Source organism: Hippoglossus hippoglossus, chromosome 14, assembly GCF_009819705.1.
Source record: "Hippoglossus hippoglossus isolate fHipHip1 chromosome 14, fHipHip1.pri, whole genome shotgun sequence".
Lineage (NCBI taxonomy): Eukaryota > Metazoa > Chordata > Actinopteri > Pleuronectiformes > Pleuronectidae > Hippoglossus > Hippoglossus hippoglossus.
This window is the reverse complement of record NC_047164.1, coordinates 6,116,971-6,143,192: the sequence shown is the minus strand read 5'-3', so window position 1 is coordinate 6,143,192 and position 26,222 is coordinate 6,116,971. Positions and strand designations below refer to the sequence as shown.

The 26,222-nt window shown below is 44.7% G+C and overlaps 1 protein-coding gene across 2 annotated transcripts; it reads right to left on the bottom strand.

Moving 5' to 3' along the window:
- Positions 1–221: 221 nt before the first annotated feature.
- On the bottom strand, positions 222–24,281 carry caln2 (calneuron 2). Of its 2 annotated transcripts, none has more exons than XM_034607098.1 (6): positions 23,435–24,281; positions 16,754–16,878; positions 12,161–12,304; positions 9,563–9,675; positions 3,056–3,209; positions 222–497 (listed from the first exon to the last, which is right to left on the bottom strand). In XM_034607098.1, the coding sequence occupies exons 2-6, from the start codon at positions 16,869–16,871 to the stop codon at positions 370–372; spliced, it is 657 nt and encodes a 218-aa protein (XP_034462989.1). In that variant the 5' UTR covers positions 16,872–16,878; positions 23,435–24,281; the 3' UTR covers positions 222–369. The 2 variants fall into 2 exon arrangements, with proteins under 2 accessions (XP_034462989.1, XP_034462988.1); XM_034607097.1 differs by having other exon boundaries at positions 23,431–24,280.
- Between the last annotated feature and the right edge of the window lie 1,941 nt (positions 24,282–26,222).

Genomic DNA, 26,222 nt, shown 5'->3' with positions numbered 1-26,222 from the left:
CACCTGATACACATTTTTTTTTCGTGAATTAGAAAATCAAGTTTCAAAGAGCGCTCTTGATCTTCAAAACAGAATAGAAACAAAACAACCCACCATTCCCCCCCCCTCCAGTTTTCAGGTTCCTCACGACCGTTAAGTCCAGTGACTCTGCTTGGTCTATATCCACAATGCAAAACAAATACATCTCTCTCTCCATTTAACTCACGTTGTCTGTGTTTATAAGTTCAATCTAAACTTAAGAGAAAGAATACAACTTGAACTGATTGTTTAGAGAAGTGCTTGGGTTGTGGCTGGTCCAGCTTTGGCTGCAAAGACAAGATGCGAGGTCGTGGCTGTTCTGTCCACTCCTCGTGCTCACAGTGCAATTGGTTATTCCATGCCGTTCCGCAGCATCTGATTGGCTGCGATGAGCATGACACTGATGATGAAAGCCATTGCGAAGGCGCAGATCAGACTTTTCCTGACGCACGTCTGACGATTCTTCTTCTTAGGATGAACTGAGAGAGATGAAAAAAACAATTATAATTTCATTAACATTATTGATTTTCTGTGTAATTGTTAATTCCTGGTTTCATTCAAGTTGATTGATCAATTTGTTTATGGAATGTGATCAGTGCAGTCCCTCTTTCTCCTTTTCTTTCATAGAACATCCTTTTCTTTCATAGAACATCTTTCATGTTCTCAGATGATCATCATTCACAGCAGCAGTTCCCATAAGAAACTGAAACCTTTGAAACCTCCATTATCTGAGCAGAGACTGTGACATGGAGTCAAAAGCTCTGAAAAAGCTAATAAATGGACCTTTGAGTTTAAATCGACGATGATCGAGAATGAACTTCGAATCAAAACTCTGAAGAATTCCATAATCCTCCAGGCCTCCGTTTAAAATGTCAGATTCATGCATTTGAGGGAATTTCAACCAGTTTCTCACGGTGCACCTTCGTTCACTGACTCAAACAAAAATGGCGGAAATATCTGCTAAGGTTTGCAGCGCTTTTGCTTTGCACCTTATTTCTGTGACCCAGATCATCAGTGGAAGCGTCTGCGCTGTGAAGACGGATGAATACATGAGAGGCACAGACTGGCTCTAATCCTCACTCTGCTGCAGCCAAAACAAAGACGAGAGTAGTGAGGTGGAACTTTTTGTTCTGTCACCTATTTGTTTGGGCATCTTTTCCCCCCATAAGAGCTAATCTCCGGAGATGGAACGAGGGAGCAGAGGAAAGACAAACGCGTCCTCCAACAGGCCTTGCTGCAAAAGCAACGCCCAGAAGTCTCCTCTCTGTTGTCCCCCTTGTCTCAGTTTGTTAGAATCACACAACGCATCAATAAATCAAGTCGGAGCTTTGAGTCGTGGATCTGAGAGGGATTGTGAACACTGCTGAAGTCCCACTGGACACGAGGAGGATGGCAGCAGGCATGAAAGGAGGAAGATGAGGATGTGGGACGGGGGGTTAAAAGTACGGAGGGATAAAGCTGTCGATTACAAGAGAGGCTTTATACCTCTTCATCCCTCCTTTGCCAACTCCTCTTCCTTCTCCTGTTTTTTTCCTCTCACTAACTCCACAGCTTGCCCTTTCCTCAACACCAGAAACTTTGAGGAGAAGAGTGCAGTGCCAGCAGTTCCCTGATCCCTTCTTTAGCCTCTTATCGCCTCCTTCACTGTCCCTTCGCTGCTAAATGTCTCCATTTCCTCCCATCTATCTCTTTTTAGGGCTCCCAGAGACTGTAGGCCAGTACCCAATGGATTCATTAGGACTTTTCCGGCTTTGTGGCGCATTTGATCTGTCTTTACCTTTGTCCCAGTCGGACTGTGTGGATGTTTCACAGCAGAAGGGCTATTTCCAACTCTCACTAACACAGGGTCAGATTTAGCTTTCCGTTTTCTTCTCCCTAAAGCAACATAACTTGAGTCTTATGCTGCAAGACAAATGTCTTTTCAATTTCACTTGCGTGTTCAAACATTGGCAATATTAGACTGTTTTGGACCTTTCTCTCAAGACCAAGGCCGTACAGATGGAAGCTGTGTGTCAGATGGTGCCGTAATAACAGCAGAAGAAATAATTAAGGATTTCACCTTGAAACTTGTCAAGCAAAACCACAAAAGTGGTTTAAAAGTGTGTTTGTATGTGTTATTTTTATCGTCCTCAATAAAACAGTTGTTTCCCATTTTATTAGGTCTATGAATAAAACGAAGAAAGCTTATCTAGCGAGTTTTGTGCTGTTGCTGTGTCGCTGACATCTGCCATAGATTTATTTATTTGTCTGTTCAATTTCACATCCAAGCTTGTTGCCATTTTATTTTTGCTATTATAAGGGATGTAGCTACGTAGCTCACAACAAGCTAGTTATTCTGAATCATCCCAAGTAAACTCTGATTGGCTCATTGTCTTTAAATGAATTGTTGAACAAATTGTAATAGACGTCTGGAAACAGGCTAGCTCTTCTTTCAGTCTGAGCTAACCGCCTCTTGGCTCTATGAGATCGTTATAGATTTTTCTGTGTTTTAAGTATTTAAATCAATAGTTCGGCTATGGCTGAATTTACTTAGCTTATTATCAAATTACTGCATTACATCCATCCACTGCCATCTTGTTTTTAATACACAAAGTATAACGTATTTGACGATTGGAGACAGAATCTGTGCAGTAATGTTTAGGCAATGGAGGCGCAGCATCGAGGTCCCACTCAATCGCAAGTGAGTCTCAGCTGTCAATCATGATGGTTCACCTTGTTTTTATATTATTAAATAACTTATTAAAAACCAAACTCAACACTTTCACATCAGTGTGATAAGAAATACCTGAAAAGACAGACCAACTTTTAGAAAAATTTACTAAGGGTGTATTTTGACTTGCTCCATGTCCCATCTGCTAACATGGAGTAGGCAGGTTTATGCCTTGTACTGCAGTCAACCATCAGGGGGTGATTTGGCTTCACTTTTGTGGAGCTGTCACGTCGTCCATCTTTATACACAGCCTGTGATTAAACGTATTGCAGTACAGAATTAGAGGTATATATAACGTCTAAGTTTCCATGAGAACAGCTTCCTCACCTCCCTCGTACTCAGGGCAGTTCCCTGAGGTTTCGTTGAGGCTCTCCTCCTCGGTGATGATGATGTTCTCGATGTCCTTCATTGTCAGGTGGTCCCGGAAGGCGTGGAACAGCACCTGCTTCAGCTCATCCAGAGACAGCTGCTGCATGTCAAACTGCGGGGACACACAGCAATCAATGCAGACACCGTCATCCACAAACCGGCTCGAGGGTGGATAAATATAGATGTGATAAGATATGGATGAGGTGTGAAATGTATTCGCAGTAAAAAAATTATGGCATCTATGAACGTGTGCTTTGTTGCCTACATGTGCTCTGCACAGGGTACAGTATGTAAGCAGGAGAGGTGTCAGTTGTAATGTTATGGCAGCGTGTTTGCTTGTGCATCACTGCTGCTATTTTTGGGAGCCGGAATCAGTATGCAAACCTGCATGTGTGCAGTGATTAAGTTGGATACAAGCACTATTGATTTAATGGACATATCAATTAAAATGAAAATACCAGCACATTAACTTCATTGGAGGTGCTTGTATCCTCAGGTGTGTGTTCTTGTTCGTATTGAAAATAGCTTTCGAGAATCTGACCCATCTCTGACTTAAAGTGTGAATCTTTGCCTGGGTCCTACTCAGTGTCTCCCCTTCCCAAACACCACGTCCCACCTGTCCAGTAGATCCCTCCTACAATCTACACACACACACACACACACACACACACACACGCATAGCATCCATGTCTGTGATTATTACTGACGGACTCATATACAATCAGTTACCTAGTTGAACACCACAGATGGACATACTGCGGCAGACAAGGCAAAGAGGAAGAGAATAAGGGGTCGATAGAGAGTCGAAGAGAGATGCTGCAAAAATGACAAAATGGAGAGTATGGCGAGGTCAGAGAAAACTGAGACGATGGAAGTGGGAGACACAGATGGAGCAAACAGAACTGGCAGACAATAGTGGTGGAGACGTACAAGTTGTGATGGAGAAGAGATGCTCATTTCAGCGAGGGGACTGTAATCCTGCTTGAGCTCCATTGCTTTGCTCACTAAATGCGAAACAGCGTCTTTCATACTCAAACACCTCGGGTAGAAACAACAGATACTGTTTTGCATAAGCTGCTTTCAGACATGTCGGGATGTTTTCCTGAAGTTTTCCGGAGGGGCGGGACGTGACAATTCAAACGCCAGGTCATTTGCTCTGGACATTTGATGGAACTATTCCTGGGAACCCCTGACAAAAATGTCAGAGGGAGCCCATGTGAGACCACAGTGTTGCAAATTTCAATTGGGCACGAGTTGGCATGTTGATGGCGTTTCTAACACACCACAGATGTGAAACTGGAAGAACACAAACATCTCAGGAGGAATTGGAGGAGCCGTACATGTAGAAGACGCTGACGAAGATGTGACAAACTTAGTAAGAAAACAAAATTCTTCCACAAGATGCAGAAACAACAAGAGACTGCATTCTCTACAATCTCCTGCTGCGTTCTTCATATGTGAAAAACAAAGTTCATGTCGGAAAACTGTGCAAATGAAAAATAGCAAATGTTAAAATTGTATTTTTGTGACTGGGAGCTGTCATGTCGTCCATGTTTGTGTAAAGTTTATGTTTGCAAGCTGTCATTACTCCCAGTTTGACTGAAATGTTCTAAACGCCTCAACAGCAACCTACACTCAGTTATTAATACTTTCACATCAGGAGACACAGCTGCAAAACAGTCAATCATTTCAATAATGATTTTCATACACATGTGCAAACAAAAGTATTGGACCTTGAACTGCTGTGACTCATGCAACCTTATGTGACACTCCAGGGCAGATAGACAGGGAGCGGCAGCAGCAGCTGGAGGGCTGGAGACGCTCGATCGCTGCTCTCCTCCTCGCCACAGCTGTCTCTGCCTCCAACGGCTGCAGGGGAACGGAGGAACAACTCTTTGGACCGCAGCCGCAGGACAGACAACATGACGGCTCAGGACAGGAACATGCAGAACGTACAATGTTCCCGTCTGTCTGTTTGCGCCAGGGGAGGGGGGGGGGAGCTGCTACCTGTTACTAACCAGCGGAGAGATTTCTCCTCCTGTCTCTGAAGGACATCCACACAAACACAAGCACACGCAGAGATGATGGGGAGATAACGACACAGGAGTTCGTCCATCAGAGTATTTTGTCTTTCACTGACAACTCAAATATGGGATGTGTGTGTGCGGGGGGGGGGAGACAGACAAACAGCAGGGGATCGTGAGCAGTGACCAGTGAGACGCTGAAGGAGTCAGGACACATCAATCAGAGGAACAGGTGCTCACGCGCCGTCCTTCCTGTCTAATCCTGCCGGCACTCATACAGCTCAAACTGGTTTCGTCAGTGGACCACCTGCTTCGTCTTGTGACCCTTCTCGGAAAAGTCACCAAGAGAGACAAACTGGAACTTTTGTGTCTGTTATTCTCTATTTTCCTCTCATTTGTGCCAAAGTGCTTTCATGAAAAAGATTAAAAAAGGGTGTTTATCCACGTGTTCTACATGTGCACACACACACATGCACACAGAGGAAACACGCTGCGAAACACTGCAGGTAAGAGAGGATATTTTTAACAAAAACAGCAGAGGCTAGAGCCAAGAACAAATGAATAATAGATTAATTAGATCCACAGAAACAGAATAAGTCACAGGAGTTAGAAGACGTTTTCCTAAAAATAGATTTGGTGAATGTGAAACAAAATGTTGTTCAGTGGAGCTGATGAAACCGACGAGCTGCTCAGGTCAGATTTTCAGACACCAGTGTTAGAATAATTGCACTTATGGTTCTGCACTCTGGAAGAAAGCAGCCACCAAATGGCAGCCGTTACGTAACAGAGAGACACATTCTTTAAAAAACTCGTTCTCTACATTTAGCATCACTGGTCACGAGCATTAACATCACAGAGCGACTCAACACATGTAGACGTCACTGGGCAAATACTTCATCCTGTTTCCTCCTTCACTTTCTGTTCCCAATAGACAGACACACTGGCAGCTGGTCGAGCTTAAAATCATAAGTTCGGGGTAGAAAACTCTGTATTGACTTCACATTTATAACATAACGTTTGACACAAATAAGAACAGACGACATACTCAAGAAAGTTGAAGGGTCTGTCATTGATTTTCACTCTAACTAGTTTCACCCAGAGACTGTTTTTAAAGATGGACGACAAGACAGCTCCTTAAAAAGCGATGCCAAATCATCTTGATCGCCCCCTGGTGGCTGGCTGCAGTACAGGTCATAAACCCTGCTTCCTCCATGTCAGTGGATGGGACATAAACCAAACTAAAAAGTCAAAGTGCATGTCATTAGATTTGAAGATGGTTTCTGTTATTTAGGTAGTTCTAATTTACGTTACATTTTTCTGACAAGCATCTTCTTACAGTCGTACACATATATTCACTTTAATCAAAAAAAGGATGGATGAAACAAACAAGATATTGGATAATTGAGTTTTATACAGAACTGGGGAAGCTATTTCTTAATTTTTCTAGTCTTTATGTGAAGCTAAGCTAACGAGCTGCTGGTAATATGAACAGGCATTAAAATGATATTGATGTTCTCATCAAATTCTTGGCAATAAAACCAAACGGCTCATTTTGAATAAGTAGTTTTAGTTTTGTTTAGAAACAGAACACAACAGTGGGGATTTCAAACGACTGGTTGTAATGATAAAGAGATGTGTCACAAAGGGCTTTAGTGCTCCTGAGCATCACTGCAGCAGCATGAGGGGAAAACTACTGATCTGCAAAAGATGAAATTCATACACAAATCAGCAGGGGATGTTAAGATACCTGCGACCCTGCATGGGTGCATGTGAGGTAAAGTCACTATGTACGTTGCTGGTTGTTGGAGTAAGTGTGTGATTCTTCATGTGGTTCAGCATAGTAACTGTTGTTCTCTGGTTTGCTGTCATACTGAGCAAGAACCTGAATAAAAACGAGCACTTAACGGTCACTACTTTATGCCCCTGGTTAACAATGATCAAACAATTTATATAGGCAACTCATAATTTGCAGTAAATGGGGTTGAACACGCTTTGGTGGTCATAGCTCAGGTCAAAGACTTGGCCATTAATCCATTTATCTGGTGCCCCATGTCTCCATGTTCTGTCCCGTGTCCTTGAGCAAGAAACAAACCTCAGAGACCCTTCAGATGAACGTGATGTGAGGCGTACCACCGACAGCAACATTTCCCAGCTATTGTAAAATGATTAAAAAGATTCTGCAGACCTCTCTCCTGCAGTTGTTCCGCACAAATATATGTCTCAGACTTTCTTACACACACTGTTATGAGCTGAAAATGACTCTTAGGGCACCGTGGCTTAATATGCAATGGAAGACTGGGCGCTTCCTTTTTCAACTTTAATTTCCCGACTGTCAGCAGAAATGGGGTAACTTGAGTAAAGAGTTTTTCAAAGCTAAATCTCCCCTAGGTTCTTACTGCGACGGAAAATAAACAGAAAAACAGGAATGTTTCTCAGATATTTCACACCGAATCAAAGAGGAGGGACACACACTGAATGTATTCACGACAGACACACAAATACACACACGGAGGGAAAATGTAATTACACAAACAAGTCAACACCAGCCTCCCTGATGAAGTCAGTCATTATACATCTCACTGTGTGTGAGGATATTACCTGAACTGAGTGATTATGGCCCAACTTGATGGGCCTCCTTCTCTTCCATCTTTCTCTTTTCAACACAATGACTCTCCCTCTCTGCCTGCCTCCCTCTGAGGTCTGTGAAAAATCAACACACATACACACACAGCTCTCACAGTCCTCAGACACTCTTCCTCCCACCATCTCATCCCCCTCCTCTTCTTCCTTCTTATATTCTTTCTCCCTCTGCTCTCATCGCTCCCTCTCTCGCTTCTCCTGCATCTTTCCTCTTCCCTCTCTGGCTTTTTTCCCCGTCCCCCTTTCTTCCTCCCGTTTTCTCCCTGTCTTTGTGTGAGGTGGACATTTTAATTCACCCCTGAGACGCACACCGTCTGCGACCTTCATGAATTACAGTCTCTCGTACCTCTTTCTTTCATTCTCTCCCACTCTTCTCCTTTGTGGGTTTCACTTATATTCCTGTCTCTATGTGGGGCATCCCCCCCGCTCCAACTGCGCCACCCTCCCCTTCCCCACATATTGTCCAGCGTGCCTCGCTATTCTCTCCTCTCTTTCAGCCTCGCTGGCTGGCACGCACTGTAGCCCTTGCTGCTCCATCTTTCCGCCACAGATGCAATGTGTCTCATTTAATTTCTATTTCACACAATTTAGAGAGAGAAACGATCCTGGTGTTAAAATCTGCAGGTTTTTTTTGCAGTAAATTATTTTGTTTTCTGATGTTTGAATGGCTTTTCGTGCATTTTCTGAAGTGATTGAAGAATGAAATCTAGGATGAAGACTGCCTATATGTAAATGTGGCCCAGTATGTTTTTATAACCTGACACACACACACACACACACACACACACACACACACACACACACACACACACACACACACACACACACACACACACACACACACACACACACACACACACACACACACACACACACACACACACACACACACACACACACACACACACACACCTCTTCATTTCAGTGAGTCACCCTCTAAACGTTTCTCCTCTCATTTGACTCAAGGAAAGCAGAGAGCAGCTTCCTGAGAGCTGTCACCCTGCTCAACCAGCCGTTCTCATACTCAGCACCCAAACACACACACAAACACACACACTCCAACTCTGCACTTTTCATTACTGTCGCATGTCTTACCTAAGAGGCACCAAAAAAAAAAAAAAAACTCTGAGGGAAGCAAATTTTCTATCTGGAACAATTTCTCTAAAAACAAAGAAGCACGTTCAAAAGCATGTAGATGAGCTGCAGCCTTAATCACCACTGAGCTCAGTTTGGACTCTGGGAAGCACACAAGCTCAGACTTTCCCCATAAAGTGGTGCATCCCTGAAATCTTTATTATGGTAATACCTTCTGCACCACTGTGAATGGTAAACCCCCCCCACACACACACAGCCAAACCGAAATACACACACACACACACACACACACACACACACACACACACACACACACACACACACACACACACACACACACACACACACACACACACACACACACACACACACACACACACACACACACACACACACACACACACACACACACACCAGCAGGTAACTTTTCCTTCAAGGCCCTCTTCCTTCAAGTTGAAAGAAAAAACATCTCGGGGGGGCCTGAAAGTGTGTTTGTGTGTTTTTGCACTGAGGTAGGTGCGTGCCTGTGCAGAGTTCCTGCAGAAACTAGGGCTGAGCTTAAGGAAGTACGACTTGCTGAAATACACAGTCAGACAGACGTGAGACGGGCTAAGTGAGAGGAGTCGTTAAGGATGGAAGTGATAAGCGATGAAGAGAGTGAGTGATGAGAAACAGACTCTTTGCCAGTTGGGAGGAGGGAGCTCACCTGCCAGAAGATGTTGTCAATAGTGGTGCCCAGGAATCCTTCTCTGTTGTCGGACGACAGCAGCTTGGGCCCAAGTATCGTCATGAACTCCTCAAAGTCCACCTGGCCGTCCCCTGCAGTCACACACACACACACACACACACACACACACACACACACACACACACACACACACACACACACACACACACACACACACACACACACACACACACACACACACACACACACACACACACACACACACACACACACACACACACAAAGAGCCGGAGATAGACCGTGACGATAAGTAAGATTCTCAGTCAGGAAGGCTGGCAAGACCGCAGCTAATGCATTTCATGCTGAAGTTTAGTTGTTTGCAGAAACTAAGAAAATCAGAATGAGATGGATCAACAGACGGATGTGACCTCATCCGTGACAGACACCCTCGGATAATCAGCACTGAGTCACCTTTTCGAATCAGGTGTGTTCACCTGTGCGTGTGTGTCTGTAAACAATCATTAGCTGCATTGTTTGGTCATTTGGTCAATTTAAATTCAAAGGACAACTTGTAAGACTTTGTATTCTGCATTCTGCTGCTCAACTTTGTTAGAGATTGCAATCAACGGCCAGTGTCCCGTGGAATTAGTTCTCAGTGAACATCTCCACAACAGCAGGTCTTAGAAACTGAGTTACAACACAGAGTTATTACACTGGATATTGCAAATATTGACATTACCAACAGTTAACTATGTTATCTAATCTTTATTGTTTGCGACAATAAGCAGCTTATTAGAGGATTTGAGTCTGCAGGAGTGTCAGTGCTGTTGTGTGGTGGCAGGATGTTTAATTTATGGATCTGTAGAAGTTTGCTCACGTTGAAACCAGACCAATCAGCGAGATCATGTTTACTCATTGTCTGGACCCGCCTGACATTCAGACTGATTTACATCCATCCTTCAAGTGGTTGGATCCATCCCAAACATTTATGCAGAATGCGACGGATTTGAAACAAAAACTGACCGAGGAGTGACCAATGGCAGCGACGCTTGAATCGTCCTGCAGCGGTCGCGGGTTCGGTTTTGGATCCAGCACTTTGCTTCTATCAATACAGGTGAAATGCTCAAAAAGATATCTGAGGTCTGTTGAATCTTCTATTGAGGCGATTTGAAACTAACTGGATGGTTTTTTTCTCTAAAAGAGGAAACAAACACCTCCTGCACATTGTCGTCTCTCTACATTTCTGTCACTCTGTGCTCAATCACATTTTCTGTTGCTCTGATTGGTTGCAGGTCTGTTCTGCAAACGTTTCCGACGCCTCTTTAAAATGGAAAACGAACCGAGATGTTTCAGAACCGTTTGCAAATGTGAATGCCAGTTTAGAAGTTCCCTCAAAACCACTATGTAATTTGATACTAATTAAAGGGGAAATCAAGTTAGTTTTACACCAGTACACTGGCTATAATTGAAGTCTAATTAGGTGCTGAGTAGTTTAGAGAGTCTTTCAGTCAGTGCACAGCAGCTGAACATGCACGAATGTCTACAGAGAAGCAAACCATTCAAAAAACGTTTTCAACAGTGTTTACTTGGGTTCAAACGGAGCTGTTCTTCCAAGAACACTCATTTTTCCCACTAAATTTCGTGCTAAAATTACAGAGTTCTTTTCAGGCAAATTTTCAAGGAGATTACTGAGAAGTGACTGGGCAATTACAGATTCATAAAATGCAGCACTGCCATGTTTTACGGTGTATTAATAGTATAAAGGACGAGCGGGTCTCTGTTCTGAAACCTGACTGCGGTTTCTTTTAAATGCAGCTTTGAATTAACATAATATAATCGTACATTTTAAAAGCACTTTGCCCCAAACTTGAAGGGAGGGTAAGAAGATAATGGCACAGATCAGCGGATGACGATTCCTTAAGGACATAAAACACCTGATAATAACTGATATGCTTAGACTAATTCTTCCAGCGACCACTTTCACTGCTTTATTAGAGACGACACTGAGATGATTAGTGAGGGATCTGTCCTCAGAGCACACGGCAGCGCGGCTCAGAGATGGTCAGACAACTCACGGAGGCCAAAGAAAAAGGCTTTTAGCTCTGATCTTTGTTATTAACCGAGAATCATGGAATCGAGAGAAGGTAGACTAGACGCGGCTGAAACGTTGACCAGCTTGTTTGCGGTGCAGAGACCGTTTCCTCTGGGAATCTACAGACGGAGCTGCAGTTTAAGGAGCAGGAGCGGACAGATTTGCTCTTTATCGTCTCGGGGGGGAATTCGTTTTTTTGACATCTGACCACCTGCTACTCCTAAGGACGTTTATAGAAAGACTCTGAGGGAGCATTTCTGAAGAAAGCTGCAACGCTAAATCCCATTTGCCCAGAAGGAAGTTAAAAGAGGCTTTAATTTCTCTGTTTTTGGCATCATTTACATCACATTAAAATTCAACACACAGAAATATTCATACGACTCGGCTTCTTTGAAAAGGAAAATAGATACTTGAAGCTTCCACATATTTTAATACAGAAACAACCACTCTAAAGAAACACCCAGTATCTTTAAGTGAACACTTCCTCATAAGAATTGAGTCACTGTGCTTGTGTATTGCCTCACCGTCCATGTCCAGTCTCTGCATGATAATGGCCAGCTCCACTTCGCTGGGCATGTAACCCAGGGAGCGCATGGCCATGCCCAGCTCCTGCTTGGAGATGAAACCATTCCCGTCACGATCCAAGACACGAAAGGCCTCACGGATCTCTGCGTGATAAACACACAACATATCACTGCACATGTTTGTCTGTCTCTCCTCGTCCTCTCTCTCTTGTTTACTTGGAGAAACAAGACTTCACTTTCCTTTCAATGTCTTGTATGTGTTTCGAAGGTCTGAGCGGAAATATTCATTCATCTTTAATTTTCATTGCCGCCAAAAAACTCAAGGCCGGTACTTAATTGTTTGAGTGATTTCTCTGGTGTTTCCTGTGTGTGTGTGTGTGTTTTGGATAAAGAGCTGTGCTCCCCTATTTCAACGGTTCCCTTTAATTCATTTGTATTTCAGATGTTGTGACGGACTCAGAATGTTTGTAATTCATTAGGGGATTTGTTTACCACCGTTTTTCCTTGTAACTTTATTTTCTTGACACAATCAAACAGTGTGTGTTTGATCGTTGGGTTTCTGTGGGTTTTCTCTACTAATTTCATCATCTATACCACTAATTCCACAGATGCTGATAAAAAGCGAGGAATAAAACACAAAATAATGACAGTTCTGCAAAACCTCTTCGACACATTTTTGCATCCTCTCCCCTATTCATGTTCAGCCTGGTTTTCTTCAATCATCTTATTCGCAAACTCCAAAGCAGACGCACTTCATATGTTTTTTTATTTTAAAAATCAATTAAATCCCTACTTGTATGTAAAAGAGTTCACCTGTACCTCTAACTCAGAGAATTACCACCTGACTCTGCAGTTCCTCTCAGCTGTAAAGAGTCTGAGCTCATTGTTTTTACAGCTCACAACTTTAGTGTTCTGGCTCACTACACTAATAGTATTGTGTTCGGATGCAGTGGTGATAAAGCTCTTAAAACCGCACAGTAGAATTCCTGCTCAGCACCAAGCAGCAGACGCACAAAGAAGAAGCTTTCAGGTGAAAGTAGGATTTAAAAGTCACATATTCCTCAGCAGGTGGTAGAGACCAAAGCTGAGCTAAAAGAGGGAACTTTGGACACAAATACCCAAATACAGTTTACATCCTCGTGCAGTCATCCTGTGCCACTGACACAAGTACATTCTCTAAAGATAATATTCCCATATAAGGTGAAAGGTGTATATTATGTACATTTTCTATTTTTATCAAATTTGATTCTTTCACATGTTCCCTCGTCGATGTCCTTCTGACTATCTGTATCAAGTGAATTTGATCAACATGCATGGAATCAACAGAGTGTATCTTATCTTAACTTGTGTTTACATTGTTGCTTTTAAAGCTTGTTGACAGCTAAAAAAAATATTAATTGCCAGTTTAACTCTGCCAGTTTTTGTGCCCCTCTCTCTTGCCGTACCCTGTGACTTATGTGTTACGCTTGTTGTCTTGACAAAAGATCGGTAAACACTTCGATGTGTCAACTTAGGAGCCAATTACAAACAAACAACCTACTGCTGTTCAGGTTGGAGAACAACCACAAACATGGCATCAAGACATCATTTCTGTCTCATGCTGGTGTCTTTAGCCTCATAAAGTGTAATCCTGAAATGTAAACACAGAGCCGTCAGATGGTGTCGGTGAGATGGACGCATCCATGAGATGAAATGAATGATTAACAGATAGGAGGCAGGTCTGTAGAGGATGCTGAAAGGTGCTTCCCCGGTGCTGATAACAGGCTTTCCCATTAAATGGAAGTGCTGCAACCTTTCTGTCAAGGTGAGGGCGAGCTCACGCAGTCCCTCTTCCTCTTCCTCCTCCTCCTCCTCCTGCCTTACTCCTTTTCCCTGTTTGTACTACATCTTTATATACTTATTGCATCTCACAACCCCCCCAGGGGCCCATTCCTACCCCTTCGCACAGCACAATCACCACCAGCATTGCCAAGAGCATTTCCGACTCTCTCCTCCCACATAAAAGCCTTTTTCTGACTTGAAATTGTAAGTAAACGCACACATCTCCTGAGGCGTCTATCTGTTAGTACAGGAGAATTACTGAACCCTCTGAGGACCTCACAAAATACTCCGCTCAATCACAGGCTAATTGCCTGTCAATCAGTTAGCCCCATGTGAGCTGAGGTGCGAGAGGGAGAGGTGGTCGAATTTATCGACTCGATAAAGACACAGAGACAGGGCAGACTTCTCAGGTCTTTATTCAACATCTTTCACATGCAAGTGTTTCATTGTTCTGTGGATCTCGACACTTCGGTGGTTGGAAGTGGTGTCACCGAGGTTTGCGTTCAGCAGAAACACAGTCGCAAAGAGTAATAGCCGCCTGCACGACAGAAATTAAATCACAATTTCCCAAAGACTAATCCTTTTTCCAACTTAAACAATGAATTTTACATGAAATGCATCTCGCTCTCTGTCTCTCTCAGGCCGTTTGTCATTAATATTCTCGTCCAGACATGCTGTTCCTTCCTTCCGCTGTGTAATAAGTCCGTCTCAGATCTGCCTCCTTTGCCTGTCTCTGCTCTGTCACTTGCGTGAGAGCCGAAGTTCAGTCGCGGCCCACATCTAAGCCTGTAAATATCCCCCACGGCTGCTAACTCGAGTCGAGCACCGTGCCGCCGCCGCCGCCTCACTTTCTGTCTCACTAAATAAAGTGAGAATCAGAGGCGATTGGAATGGGAATGTGGGTGAGAGTGTGGCCTCGAAAAACAAAGCGAAACGTATTTGTATGCAGCTCAACAGCAAAGAGTACATTTTCAGTCGGGTATGAATGAGCTGGTCCCTGATGTATTACTGTGCAATTCCTGTGTGTGTGTGTGTGTGTGTGTGTGTGTGTGTGTGAGTGTGTGTGTGCAGTTGTGTATTACGAAGCTATCCCCCTAGGATTGTACATGTTCTCACTGTGACTGATGAAACGCCTCAAAACCAGAGACGAGGATAGCGGCGGGCTAACACAGGGGTGATTAAATGGCCGTCTATCTGCGCTAACAGATGATCCTGGAAGAACCTTCGGCATCTCTCTGAAGTGGGATTAGGAGTTTCAAATGCTGACAGCAAACACCATGGTTATTTTGTCCGCATCAAGCAATTTCATCAGTTGGATTTGTGGCTGACAGCGTCTGGATAATGACTCATCATGATGTCCACTGTCTCAGAGTCCAAATTCAATTTATATAATAGCTTTACATAGGTTCAGAATGCTTTGCCCTTCTCGCTGCCCTTGACGAGACACAAACTAACCGGACTAAAGATGATGAGATGTTTCAGTCACTGTCCCAGCTCTGCTTTCACGACACCATAAGCAACTGTTTTAGCAAACTGGGTTGAGTTGTGCACAGGGGATGCTGGATTAAAAGATTTATGCTACAAAGTACTTCATCGCAGAGCTCATTCGAGCAAACTACAATAGGCCACATGTATAAACACAAACAGTCAGAGACACACTGGTGCTCTGTCCTCACACGGTGACAGGATTAGATGTTTCTTTCCCACCGAAGAAGTGTTTTTGTGTGTCGTGCAGCCATTAAAGTAACACGTGAGGTTGTGTCATGAGATCAAATCACCGGAAACACCCGGAGCATGAGATCAAAACTTCTCTCTGTCAGTTGAGGACAATTTAAAGATAAATTGTTTCTACCTTGGTGTAATTTGTGTAGCTCTGGCCATGGTGAATTAGCTATCCTATATTAAATGAGTTAATTCCAGATTAGCTACCACATTATTTGTTATGATACTAATAATAACTGATAAAAAGGAAAACTGTGAGTGCAAACGATTGTAACAAATACTGCAGTTGAACCAGAACATTTTCTGTGTACTGTGATGGAAGCTTACAACAGACAGAGTTGAATCAATTACCCTGAACAATTAAATGAAGATTAATTAAGTGGTAAAAACCCACTGTGACGTCACCCATTGGTTTGTGAGCTTTATGCTTATTCTCATTTCTCGATGGCACCTACAGTATTTTTAGAGCTCACGTGCTGAGATCACATGAATTACCGACTACAGCTAAATAATAATAAGCTGTAGTTTTCCTGAAACAATATACTGCGTTGTGTCATTATTGGAGAAGTATTATGTTTTAGAAACCTGTAAATTCAACTTTACCATCAACCTGCAGATGAAAACCAGCCTGCGTAACTAAATCTGACACATTTACACATTGGACATAATGTGCATTGTCCCTTTTAAATAAATAAACATAAAAAATAATCAAAAGCTGTATTCAGTACAGTGCTGCTGACATCAATGTTCATGCAATATGGATTGAACACTTGAATTAGGATTCTAATATCAATACATTTATGTCCTAATTCAGACCTGGTCAAACATATTTCAATTCTGTCAGACTCCTGGGTCCTGTGACTGATTCAATTTCCTAACAACTGTAATGGCCAAATGGAAAAACCTAACCCCGGGAGAGCTGGACCATTGTATCTACATTTTCCAGTAGAGGAACATAAATTGCTCGTAGGCGACCCCACTCTTTACCCTGCATGCATACCCACCTCCCCTCCCCTCACCCCCCCTCTCTGTCTCTGTCAACGCACTCACCTCCGAGCTCTTCCGTGGAGATGCTGTTGAGCTGGAAGGCTTCACTGCCCTCTGTCAGGGAGCTGCTCAGGTAGTTGTCTGGATAGAGCAGGCCCGCCCGCACATGGTGGAATGGCATCTTCTCCCTGTGGAGCACACACACACACAAACACACAGAAACACACAGTCAAAATAACCTTTGCATGTGTGTGTGTGTGTGTGTGTGTGTGTGTGTGTATGTGAGAGAGCTACGGGTAAGAAACATGCATGTGTTCGTGCATGTGTTTTCAAACATTGGCAAACGTGCCCTTTTTAGAAACACACTTCTGTGGAGGGACCATTGTTTCTTCCACTCTGACAATGCTCATTTCTGGGAGAAACCGCCGTCTCCTTGTGGCTGAATCGCAGTGACAAATTATGTAATCACATTATAATTCAATGGAGTCACAAAGAAATATTCCACTGTTATTGTTCTGATAAACACCATCATTATTATTATCCAACGATCATTCTCTCGCTGTCTTTCTCCTGCTTGCTCTTTGTTCAGTCCCCCTGCAGAGGAAAAGCACTAAAGTCCTGTCACTCGCTATCTTTTCTTAAGCCCACCGCCCCGTCACATCTGTTGACTTCCTGTGGCACCAGACAATCCCACCCGCCACCCAGCATCTCACCCGGAGACCTGAGGGCTCGACAGGGCATCAATCAGTCACGGCCCCTGCTGCCGCACGATCAGAGCGATTCACCGCTTTGATTCAGGAGAGTTGTCGCTCCGAGGGCTGTCCCGGCATAATATTTTGACACTTTGGCAATATGTTATCATGTGATATTCCTGCCAATAGTACACGCTGCACTGAATTGCACTGAGGTGAGGGAGACAGAGATAGATAAGATGAGGAAGAGATAGAGATCCCAAGAGCCTTTCGTGAGCAGGCTGCTGGCAGGCGGGAGAGACAGAGATAGAAGTGGGGATGTCTCTGTCAGAGGAAACATGGTCAAACGTACGAACACAACCCTCCTCTCCTCTCCTCTCCCCTTCCCTTCAAGACCGAATTCCTTTGTGGATCTTGGAATCGGAGCCGAGGCACGAAGAGGACACAGACTGAGCGTAGAGACAAAGACAGTGTGAGAGGTTAAGAGCTGTGGGACAAGTGCATGCCGGCTCTATGTGATCTGTAGAGGACACCGGGTCTGACAATGTCGGTGTGCATGAGACAAGAGACAGACAGTGAGCAGAGTGTGTGCAGAGAAGTGTGTCAGGGCAGTGGTGTGTGTGTGTGCAGAGAAGTGTGTAAGGGCAGCAGTGTGTGTGCAGAGAGGTGTGTAAGGGCAGCAGTGTGTGTGTGTGCAGAGAAGTGTGTAAGGGCAGCAGTGTGCGTGTGCAGAGAAGTGTGTAAGGGCAGCAGTGTGCGTGTGCAGAGAGGTGTGTAAGGGCAGCAGTGTGCGTGTGCAGAGAGGTGTGTAAGGGCAGCAGTGTGCGTGTGCAGAGAGGTGTGTAAGGGCAGCAGTGTGCGTGTGCAGAGAGGTGTGTAAGGGCAGCAGTGTGCGTGTGCAGAGAAGTGTGTCAGGGCAGCAGTGTGTGTGCAGAGAAGTGTGTAAAGGCAGCAGTGTGTGTGCAGAGAGGTGTGTAGGGGCAGCAGTGTGTGTGTGTATAGAGGTGTCTAAGGGCAGCAGTGTGTGTGCATGAGACAAGAGACAGACAGCGAGGAGTGTGTGTGTGCAGAGAAGTGTGTAAGGGCAGCATCTGTTCCTGGTTCCACTCTTGTCTGACCTGCACATTAAAAGTGCTCAGGTCACCATGACAAAATGCATCTGTTAGATGTATTTCAGCACACACACACACACACACACACACACACACACACACACACACACACACACACACACACACACACACACACACACACACACACACACACACACACACACACACACACACACACACACACACACACTTTTCTCTTCTATCATTATGCCTCAACTTCAGAAAATGTAACTTGCACATACATACCCCTCTTCCCTCTTACAAATTAAAAGTTCAATTTAAAAACAATAAAATGCACCTTCTTGCTGCCACAGGTCTACGTGATGTGACGGTGGCTGTGATGGTCTGATCCACAGCCACACAATTAAAATAAATGGTCAAATTCATCACACATTAATTTAGGCTCATTGTTTCACACTCTAATATCACAGGTTTTGTTATTTTCTATGCAGCCACATTAGTAAACGAAGACAACCACAGATTTTTGGTTCAAATCTTGTTTATTTCTACATATTTGAAACAACACTGTTTTCTGACCGAGGCGCTCACATTAGGTTTACGCTGTTTTGTGGTAATTAGTTATATTAACTCAGTTTTCTTTGAATGTTTGTTTGTAAGTTAGTTACTTAGTTGGTTAGTTGTTTAGTTAGTTAGATAGTTAGTTAGTTAGTTACCATGTGTCTGCTGCATCAGTCCTCCTTCCTGGTTTGGCCAAAAGATGTGGCCGAGGGCGGAGCCTAGTTAAATACAGAGAAACAGTAACATGGACAAGACCAAGTGCTGCCTCAGCATGGGGGGGAATGGGGTTTCTCTGTATGAACATTTACTTGTTGTCTATTTTGTTCCCACCTATAGTTTCCAAATGGTCCGATCAGCCAGGTTATATGTCTCCACTTTAGCTCATTTGTGAGGTGAGTTGTTTGACTTGAAGTCCTGTTTTGTTTGTAGTAGTTTCCAGTAGAGTTGACTTCAGTTATTAACTTAATCCCATCTTTTGAAAATAAATCCAGTGCTCGCTTGTCGTTTGGCTGCTTGGTCCCTGACACTGTCCATTGTTATTTGTTGCTGTGTATCTGACGTCCCCTCAGTCCACTGATTGTGTCTCTTTTCTACTTGTGCTTCTGTTACATGACGTTTTATCAGTTTTCCATCGTCATGATTTGAAGTCACTTTGGCTGCTTTTTGCAGAATTGACACATTTTCCCTTAAAAGTGCCACGGAGAGCATATTAACATCAAAGAAATAGTGCTGCATTAATTTAGAGATTTAATTAATGTAGGATTTAATTAAATGAATAAGTTAGGCCGTCACTGAGAAGACTGGCAGCCCCTCTACTACATTTAACCTTGTGTGGCATCAAGTTTGTTTTACAACATGGCACCAATGTCCTTGTTCTTCAGTTTTTCACAGTCGCAAAAAATGAAATTGTGTCAGACTTGCTCCTGATAAAGTAAAGGGCAAATCATTTGAAGGAAAAGGACACATTTCGGTGGATGTAGTTTTATTGGTTGTTTAGATGAGCAATAACTTTCGTTCGAGCTGCTTGTTGAACGGTCGAACAGTTTTGGAACCCCCCCCCCCCCCCCCTACGTCCACAGCTCTCTGGTGTCAGGTCGTATTTCCTGCTGTGTTCGTCCATTTCCGTAACTTTACAAAACAAACACTCCAACATTGACAGACTGTTTTTCACACCCACTTCACACAGTGATCGGCCAGCTGTGCTAAATTTGAAAAGAAGGGGCCGGGGTTTGCTCTCTCTATTTCATTCAAGTAGTGGCTGTGGGTAAGATCGGGTTGTCCAAATCGTCCAGGTTGATGGTTCGATCCCAGTCTCCCCCATTCTGCATTCTGAAGTGACCTTGGGCAAAATACTGAACCACAAATGGCCCCTGACAGCTGTGCCGGCGCATGTGTGAGCGATGTGTGATGGAGAAAGTGCTGCACATAGATGCACTGCATGAAGGGGTGTGAATGTGTGAATGGGTGAATGGCAAAAACTGTACTGTGAAGTGCTTTGAGTGGTCATCAAGAGTAGAAAAGCACAGACCAGAGACCATTCAACGTTCTTGACATAACTACGTCTGTGACTTTTCATGCAAACAGCCAAGTGTAACACTGTGAAACTAAGAATATCTATAATAAAATGTGTTTAATCGCCTCTCTCCACATGATGACCGACGTTTCACCCTGAGTGTGAAAAAATAGACACTTCAGATTTCCAATGTAATTAAAAACATGTCATGCTAAGTATAGTTCCTTGCATAAGCCAATTATATATTTTTGGGTGTATTTGAACTGGAGGTAGTGACTCAATGTGCAGGTTTAAATTCCCAGATGTAAAGTGCATGCATGTTTGTAAGACAGGTCTATCTGTGAACACTGTATGTGAAGATATCTGCAACATGAAGAAATTATTAAGGAAACATTTTCAACAAAAAAGTGTTGAAAATTTAAGCCACAGCTGGACCCCTGAAGTACTTCAGCTCCTAAAATGAAACAAGATCCAGCAACTATTTAATCAGTGGACAAATTAATAAGACATATGATATCAAAATTAATATGAGAGTATATTTTAACAGTCCATCTGCTCTCACACTTGTTCCACTGACAGAAACACCCACTCACTCATGGCGAAAACCAGCACACATGCAAACGCATGCATCCAACTCTGTCACACACTGATTTTTCTCTTTTATTTTCTCCCCCTACCTCTCACTCACTCTGTATTTTTCTGCCGTGTATTTTTGGATTGAGGTTTTTTCTAGTGATGCAAACGCAGACTGTTGTTGCAGCGACAGACACGAGAGCTGACAAGGACATGGTTTGGTAGAAAAACCTCCATCTGATGAGCCTCTATTATCGGCTGAGAGGCGGAAGGAGAGCAGCAGAAAGACAGACAGACAGACAGACAGACAGACAGACGGGTACAGTGATGGGTGGGGTGGGGGGTGGGGGGTACAAAGGGGATGAAAAGAGCAAATGAAGGGGGGCTGACTGATGGTGTTTGAACTATGGGGTCACCTGTACCCCAGGGAGTCCGGTTTCAAGTCTGCAGCGTGGTGATCAGAGCGAGTTTAAGCCCAGAGAGGAGAGTCGAGGCTGAGATGAAGGGGAAGGAGCCACCAACACTCAGCCGAAAGCGGCCGACGGGGGAGAAAGGAGAATCATGTTTCTCCTCTCACCTCCCTCTGTCCCCGTGGAGGAAAATGCATTAGCAGAATGACAGGGAAGAGCTGAAGGGGTCACAACAGCGAGTTTCCCAACATGCACATGCACAGCTGCCATCGCGGGCAGGCAGCCCTGCACAACAAGACAACGCAATCAAGCCGTATCTGCCAAATCAAACAAAACAGGTTGTTGACTACATGTCGCCGCCACCGATTCAGCATCAAAACATGCAAAACTGTGCGATTCAGCTTCGTCCCAGGATTCTCTGATATGCACGACATCCGTTGGCTGGCGGACGTCAAGATTAATCAAGTGATTCTCCTTTCTACTTCAAGCCACTAAAACGTAAGGGAGCTCTCCAAAAACAATGATAGATCCCAGCTGATCACTTGAATTAGTTCTGCAGGGAAACAGCAAGTCTCTGAGTCGTCATATCAACCACAAAACAAACAACAGTCAAAATGGTTCAAAGAGAGACGAGTGTCACCTCAACAGGCAGCCATCAATAAACTGACTTCTGATCAGTTGTTTGTCTAACCCAGTGATAAAGCTTGTTAATGCTGTGCTGATTCTGCTTAGTGTCACATTATCAGTGTCCTATTGAAGTCACCTTGGATAAAGACAGGCAGGCAGCACACATCTGTGATCTCTGCTGTCTCTCTCTCTTATCCATCAAGGCTGTGTCTCTACTTCCTCAGCAGAGGCGCTGCACATCCCGACTGCTGCGCATCTTGACGCCTATACAAGCGCCTCTGCTGGAGGTCAACCTGGGTCATCCAGCGCGCTCTGTAGCAGGAGATCTGACCCCAGCACCAACCAACCAGGTGGACCGGCTCTGGCAGAGGAGAGGTGGACGCGTGTGGCCTTGATCTCGGCCTCAAACGACGCTTTGGTTGGATGTTATAGTTCCAGGCGACGGGGGCAGAGTTGGAAACCTGTGCCACGTCGCGCGCATCTGCAGTTGGACGCACACGCATATACTCCAAACGACAGCCGCACCATCAAGTCACCCACGTTGCAGTGAGATTAGGATGTCAAAAAACTCATGCGTGTTACCCCTCACATCCCCAACATGCTCACACGCACACACTCCATCCATTATGCGCACGTACACCCACCTCACCACCCACAGGCGGATCTCCTCCAGGGAATCAGATGGTGAATGTGTGAGAGAGGTGGCAGATTTGACCACTGTGCAGTAACTGTGGAGTTTTGGGAGCATCTGGGAAACAGAGTGAAAACAATGGGGCTGTATACTGCAGCCGGTCCACATTGATCAGAACCAGTGTGTGTGCGCAGCGGAGCCACCAAGCGTGATGTATGGTGGCGCGCTTTACTTCCCGCTGCGTGTTGAGACAATTATCCTGTAATTACACGCATGGCGCGCGTGTGATGGACCTATAATCACCTAATCACACCGATCAAACCCACACGGCGCGCACCGACGCGCGGTAACGCACACGCGCAGCTGGAGGGAGGTTTTCCGGAGCAGTTGATGGAAACTAAATGTGGACAGACACGGGCATCATTATGTTGTCATGTTGTCACCCACTGCAACAACACGGCCCATCCACACACACACAGGTCTATTTACACACGAGCACACGCACACGCACATTCACACAGATCACAACAGGTGCAGTCGCTTGCGCGGCGCTGCGGCCGTCGGCGGCACCGACAGACGCATGGGCGGTAATCACCTTTACCACCTTTTTGCACATCAGTCCAGAGGTGACACACTCATCAACCGACGGGTGCGAGCCATTACCTGCCTGTGAAACTGACCGCTCCCCCGCTGTGAGATTCACCCCCGCTCCGTTACACCACCGAATCTGGCGGAGACGCTGAGGGTGCTGCGAATTGCCAAGATGTGTTGAGTCTGTTTGCATCCGTCCTGTGCGCCCGAGGAGTCCGTCCGCCCGCCAAAGATGGACTCATTCAGTCTCTGTGCTGGACTTCACCCGTGCGTCAATGTGCTCCACACTTTTCAGACAGTTGCATCAAAAAATATCAACTGGTTAGACGATGAGGAGGAGGAGGAGGAGGAGGAGGAGGAGGTGGAGGAGGAGGAAGAGGAGGAGGAGGAGGATGGTGGTGGAGGTGATGAAGAGATTCTATCCGTATCAGCTGAAGTCCAGATCCACATGAATGGCCTCCCATCCGCTACATCTCAGCTCTCATCGCCGTATCTTGAGGATTTGAGGTGTTGTTGAGATGGAGCAGTGTGGAGCCAAATCCTCGTCCAGACGCCACCCAGCCGCCCACGGGTCTGGGTCTGTAAGAACTGCTGCTGCTGCTGCTGCTGCTGCTGCTGCTGCTGGAGATGCTGCTGCTGCTGTCTCTCGCTTCTTATGACAATGATAAATCAGGATTTAAATTGAGAGGAAGCTTTAAGCGTTCACACAGCGGAGGGATGGGGAAGGAAGGGGTCTCCTCTCCTGGTGCGCCCACCTCCGGTGCTTTAATTTCGGCTGCTGCCGGTGGCAGAGTGAACCCATGTACCGTGGACCATGCACGGCAGCGGAGGTGCGACTGTGTGGGTGAGCGCGAAATATGCGACGCTCAACGGGAGCTGCCCTCCTTGCAGGTGTTTGTGTGTGTGAGAGAGAGAGAGAGAGAGAGAGAGAGAGAGAGAGAGAGAGAGAGAGAGAGAGAGAGGAGGATGTGAGGTCCGAGTAATTAAGGTCTCCAGGTTTCAACGGATCGCTGAAGCCACAACATCTCCCCTGGGGAGTGTGTTTGTGTGTGTGTGCGTTTGTGTGTGGGTGGATGTTTGTGTGTGTGATCCAGGTATTACTCATGTTGTGGGGACCTAAATCTGTTCGATTTTTAGGTGAAGACATGTTGCAATATTAGGTTTAGGTTAAAGTTAATCTTAGGTTAAGGTTAGTCTTAAGTTTAGGTTAAGGTTATATTTAGGTTAAGGTTAGAGTTAGTCATGTAGTATCTATATGGTTAAGGTTAGTGTAAGCCTCCAAAGTGTGTGTGTGTGTGAGTGTGTGTTTATTAAAGCCCATTCCTTACAGTTTTCAGAGTCATCAATGACCAATCATGGTGCTCAGGAAATGACATCAGCCGCAGTACTTAAATGATGCAGAGCATGTACCCCCCTCTCTCTCCCCTCCCCTCCACCATCCCAAATTTCTTTTCAGCCTCTTCGTGGATTGAAGGAACTCAAACCTCTTTTTCCGCCAGTGTTGTCAGACGTCCTCTCCCCTCCTGTTAGCTCCTGACCAGGCTGCCAGTGTGTTTCCCTCTCTGATTAGAGTACCCCACCACTATCTCATTTACATTGCCCTTATAATTGCAGCCTATGTGTCAAGCACCAGTTCTCCACCAGTGGGACCGCAGCAGACCAATTGCAGTATTCGCCTTGATGTTGCTGCTGCGCCATTATAATTAAATGTGGTTGCAGCAACTTGGGCCTATAACCACCCAATCTAATCTGCTGATTGCAAAGGGTTAACACACTGTGTGTGCGCCTGGGAGGTGTAACAGTGTGGTGTGCTACCATGCAGGCTGCTACCACTGGGAGCTGAGGCATCACTGAAAAGTAAAGATAACAGTCTTGAACGTTTCACCCTGGCGCTCTAACAGCATTGTATATTATCAAATGAGTCAAACCAAGGATTTGAGCAGACTTTCTTAATATTCATGAGAAACTTAGATCAATCTGAGAATCAAGGTTGTTAAATATGCAATTTAATGCTCTTATAAATCATGTCAAAGAGGAAGAGCGTCCTCCGACCATACGTGTGTCTCTGGTGAAGGATTTCTGGCGCTGTCCGTGGTGCTGAAGGCTTTTCTTCTGCAGAGGCAGGACAAACGAAGGTCGGAACAACTAGGATCTATCGATTCATAGATGTGTCACTCAAAAGAAAATGAATCTGCAACCCATTTGTTGATCAGTTATTAATTAAATAACCTTTTAAACAAAACTATACCTTACATTTTCTGGTTCATTTATTGAATTCTCTATAAATGCTTCTCTGATGGCAAAATAGGTTTGACCCAGATTTGGCGCACACCAAACACTGTCATCCAGCCCACATACCGTGTGGAATGATTGCACATGGGTGGTGTGCTCCTGTTTGCCATGATCTGGGCCACAAGTGAGCCATAGCAATGGAGCATGTCGACCAAAGGTGCCAAATGTGGCCAAAATTAGTTTTGTGCTATATTGGCCTCGCCTAGAGCAAGAACACATGTTTGCCAAAAAAGGCCCATATTGGTTTTGGCATATTTTGGCCACATTTACAATTTAAAAGGGGGCCACTTTAGGCTCACATCCATTTTGTCTGGGCCACAAGGCCAGAAGTGCTGCATCATTGCCTGAAGTGGCCCACATCTGTCTGGGTGAGAGGCTTCGCGTGTAGTTTTCAATGCATGTAATGAAATTAAATGTGAAGCAGACACAGCTGTGTGGTGGGTATCTGGTCAGTTAATCATTTAAAATCTCATGGTGAATTGAGCTCAATTTTCTCAGGTGTTGAGAAATCTAATTTATCAAGTTGCTTTTTGTAGCTGTGGGGGGTGTTGGTCACACTCGTGCTGCAATTC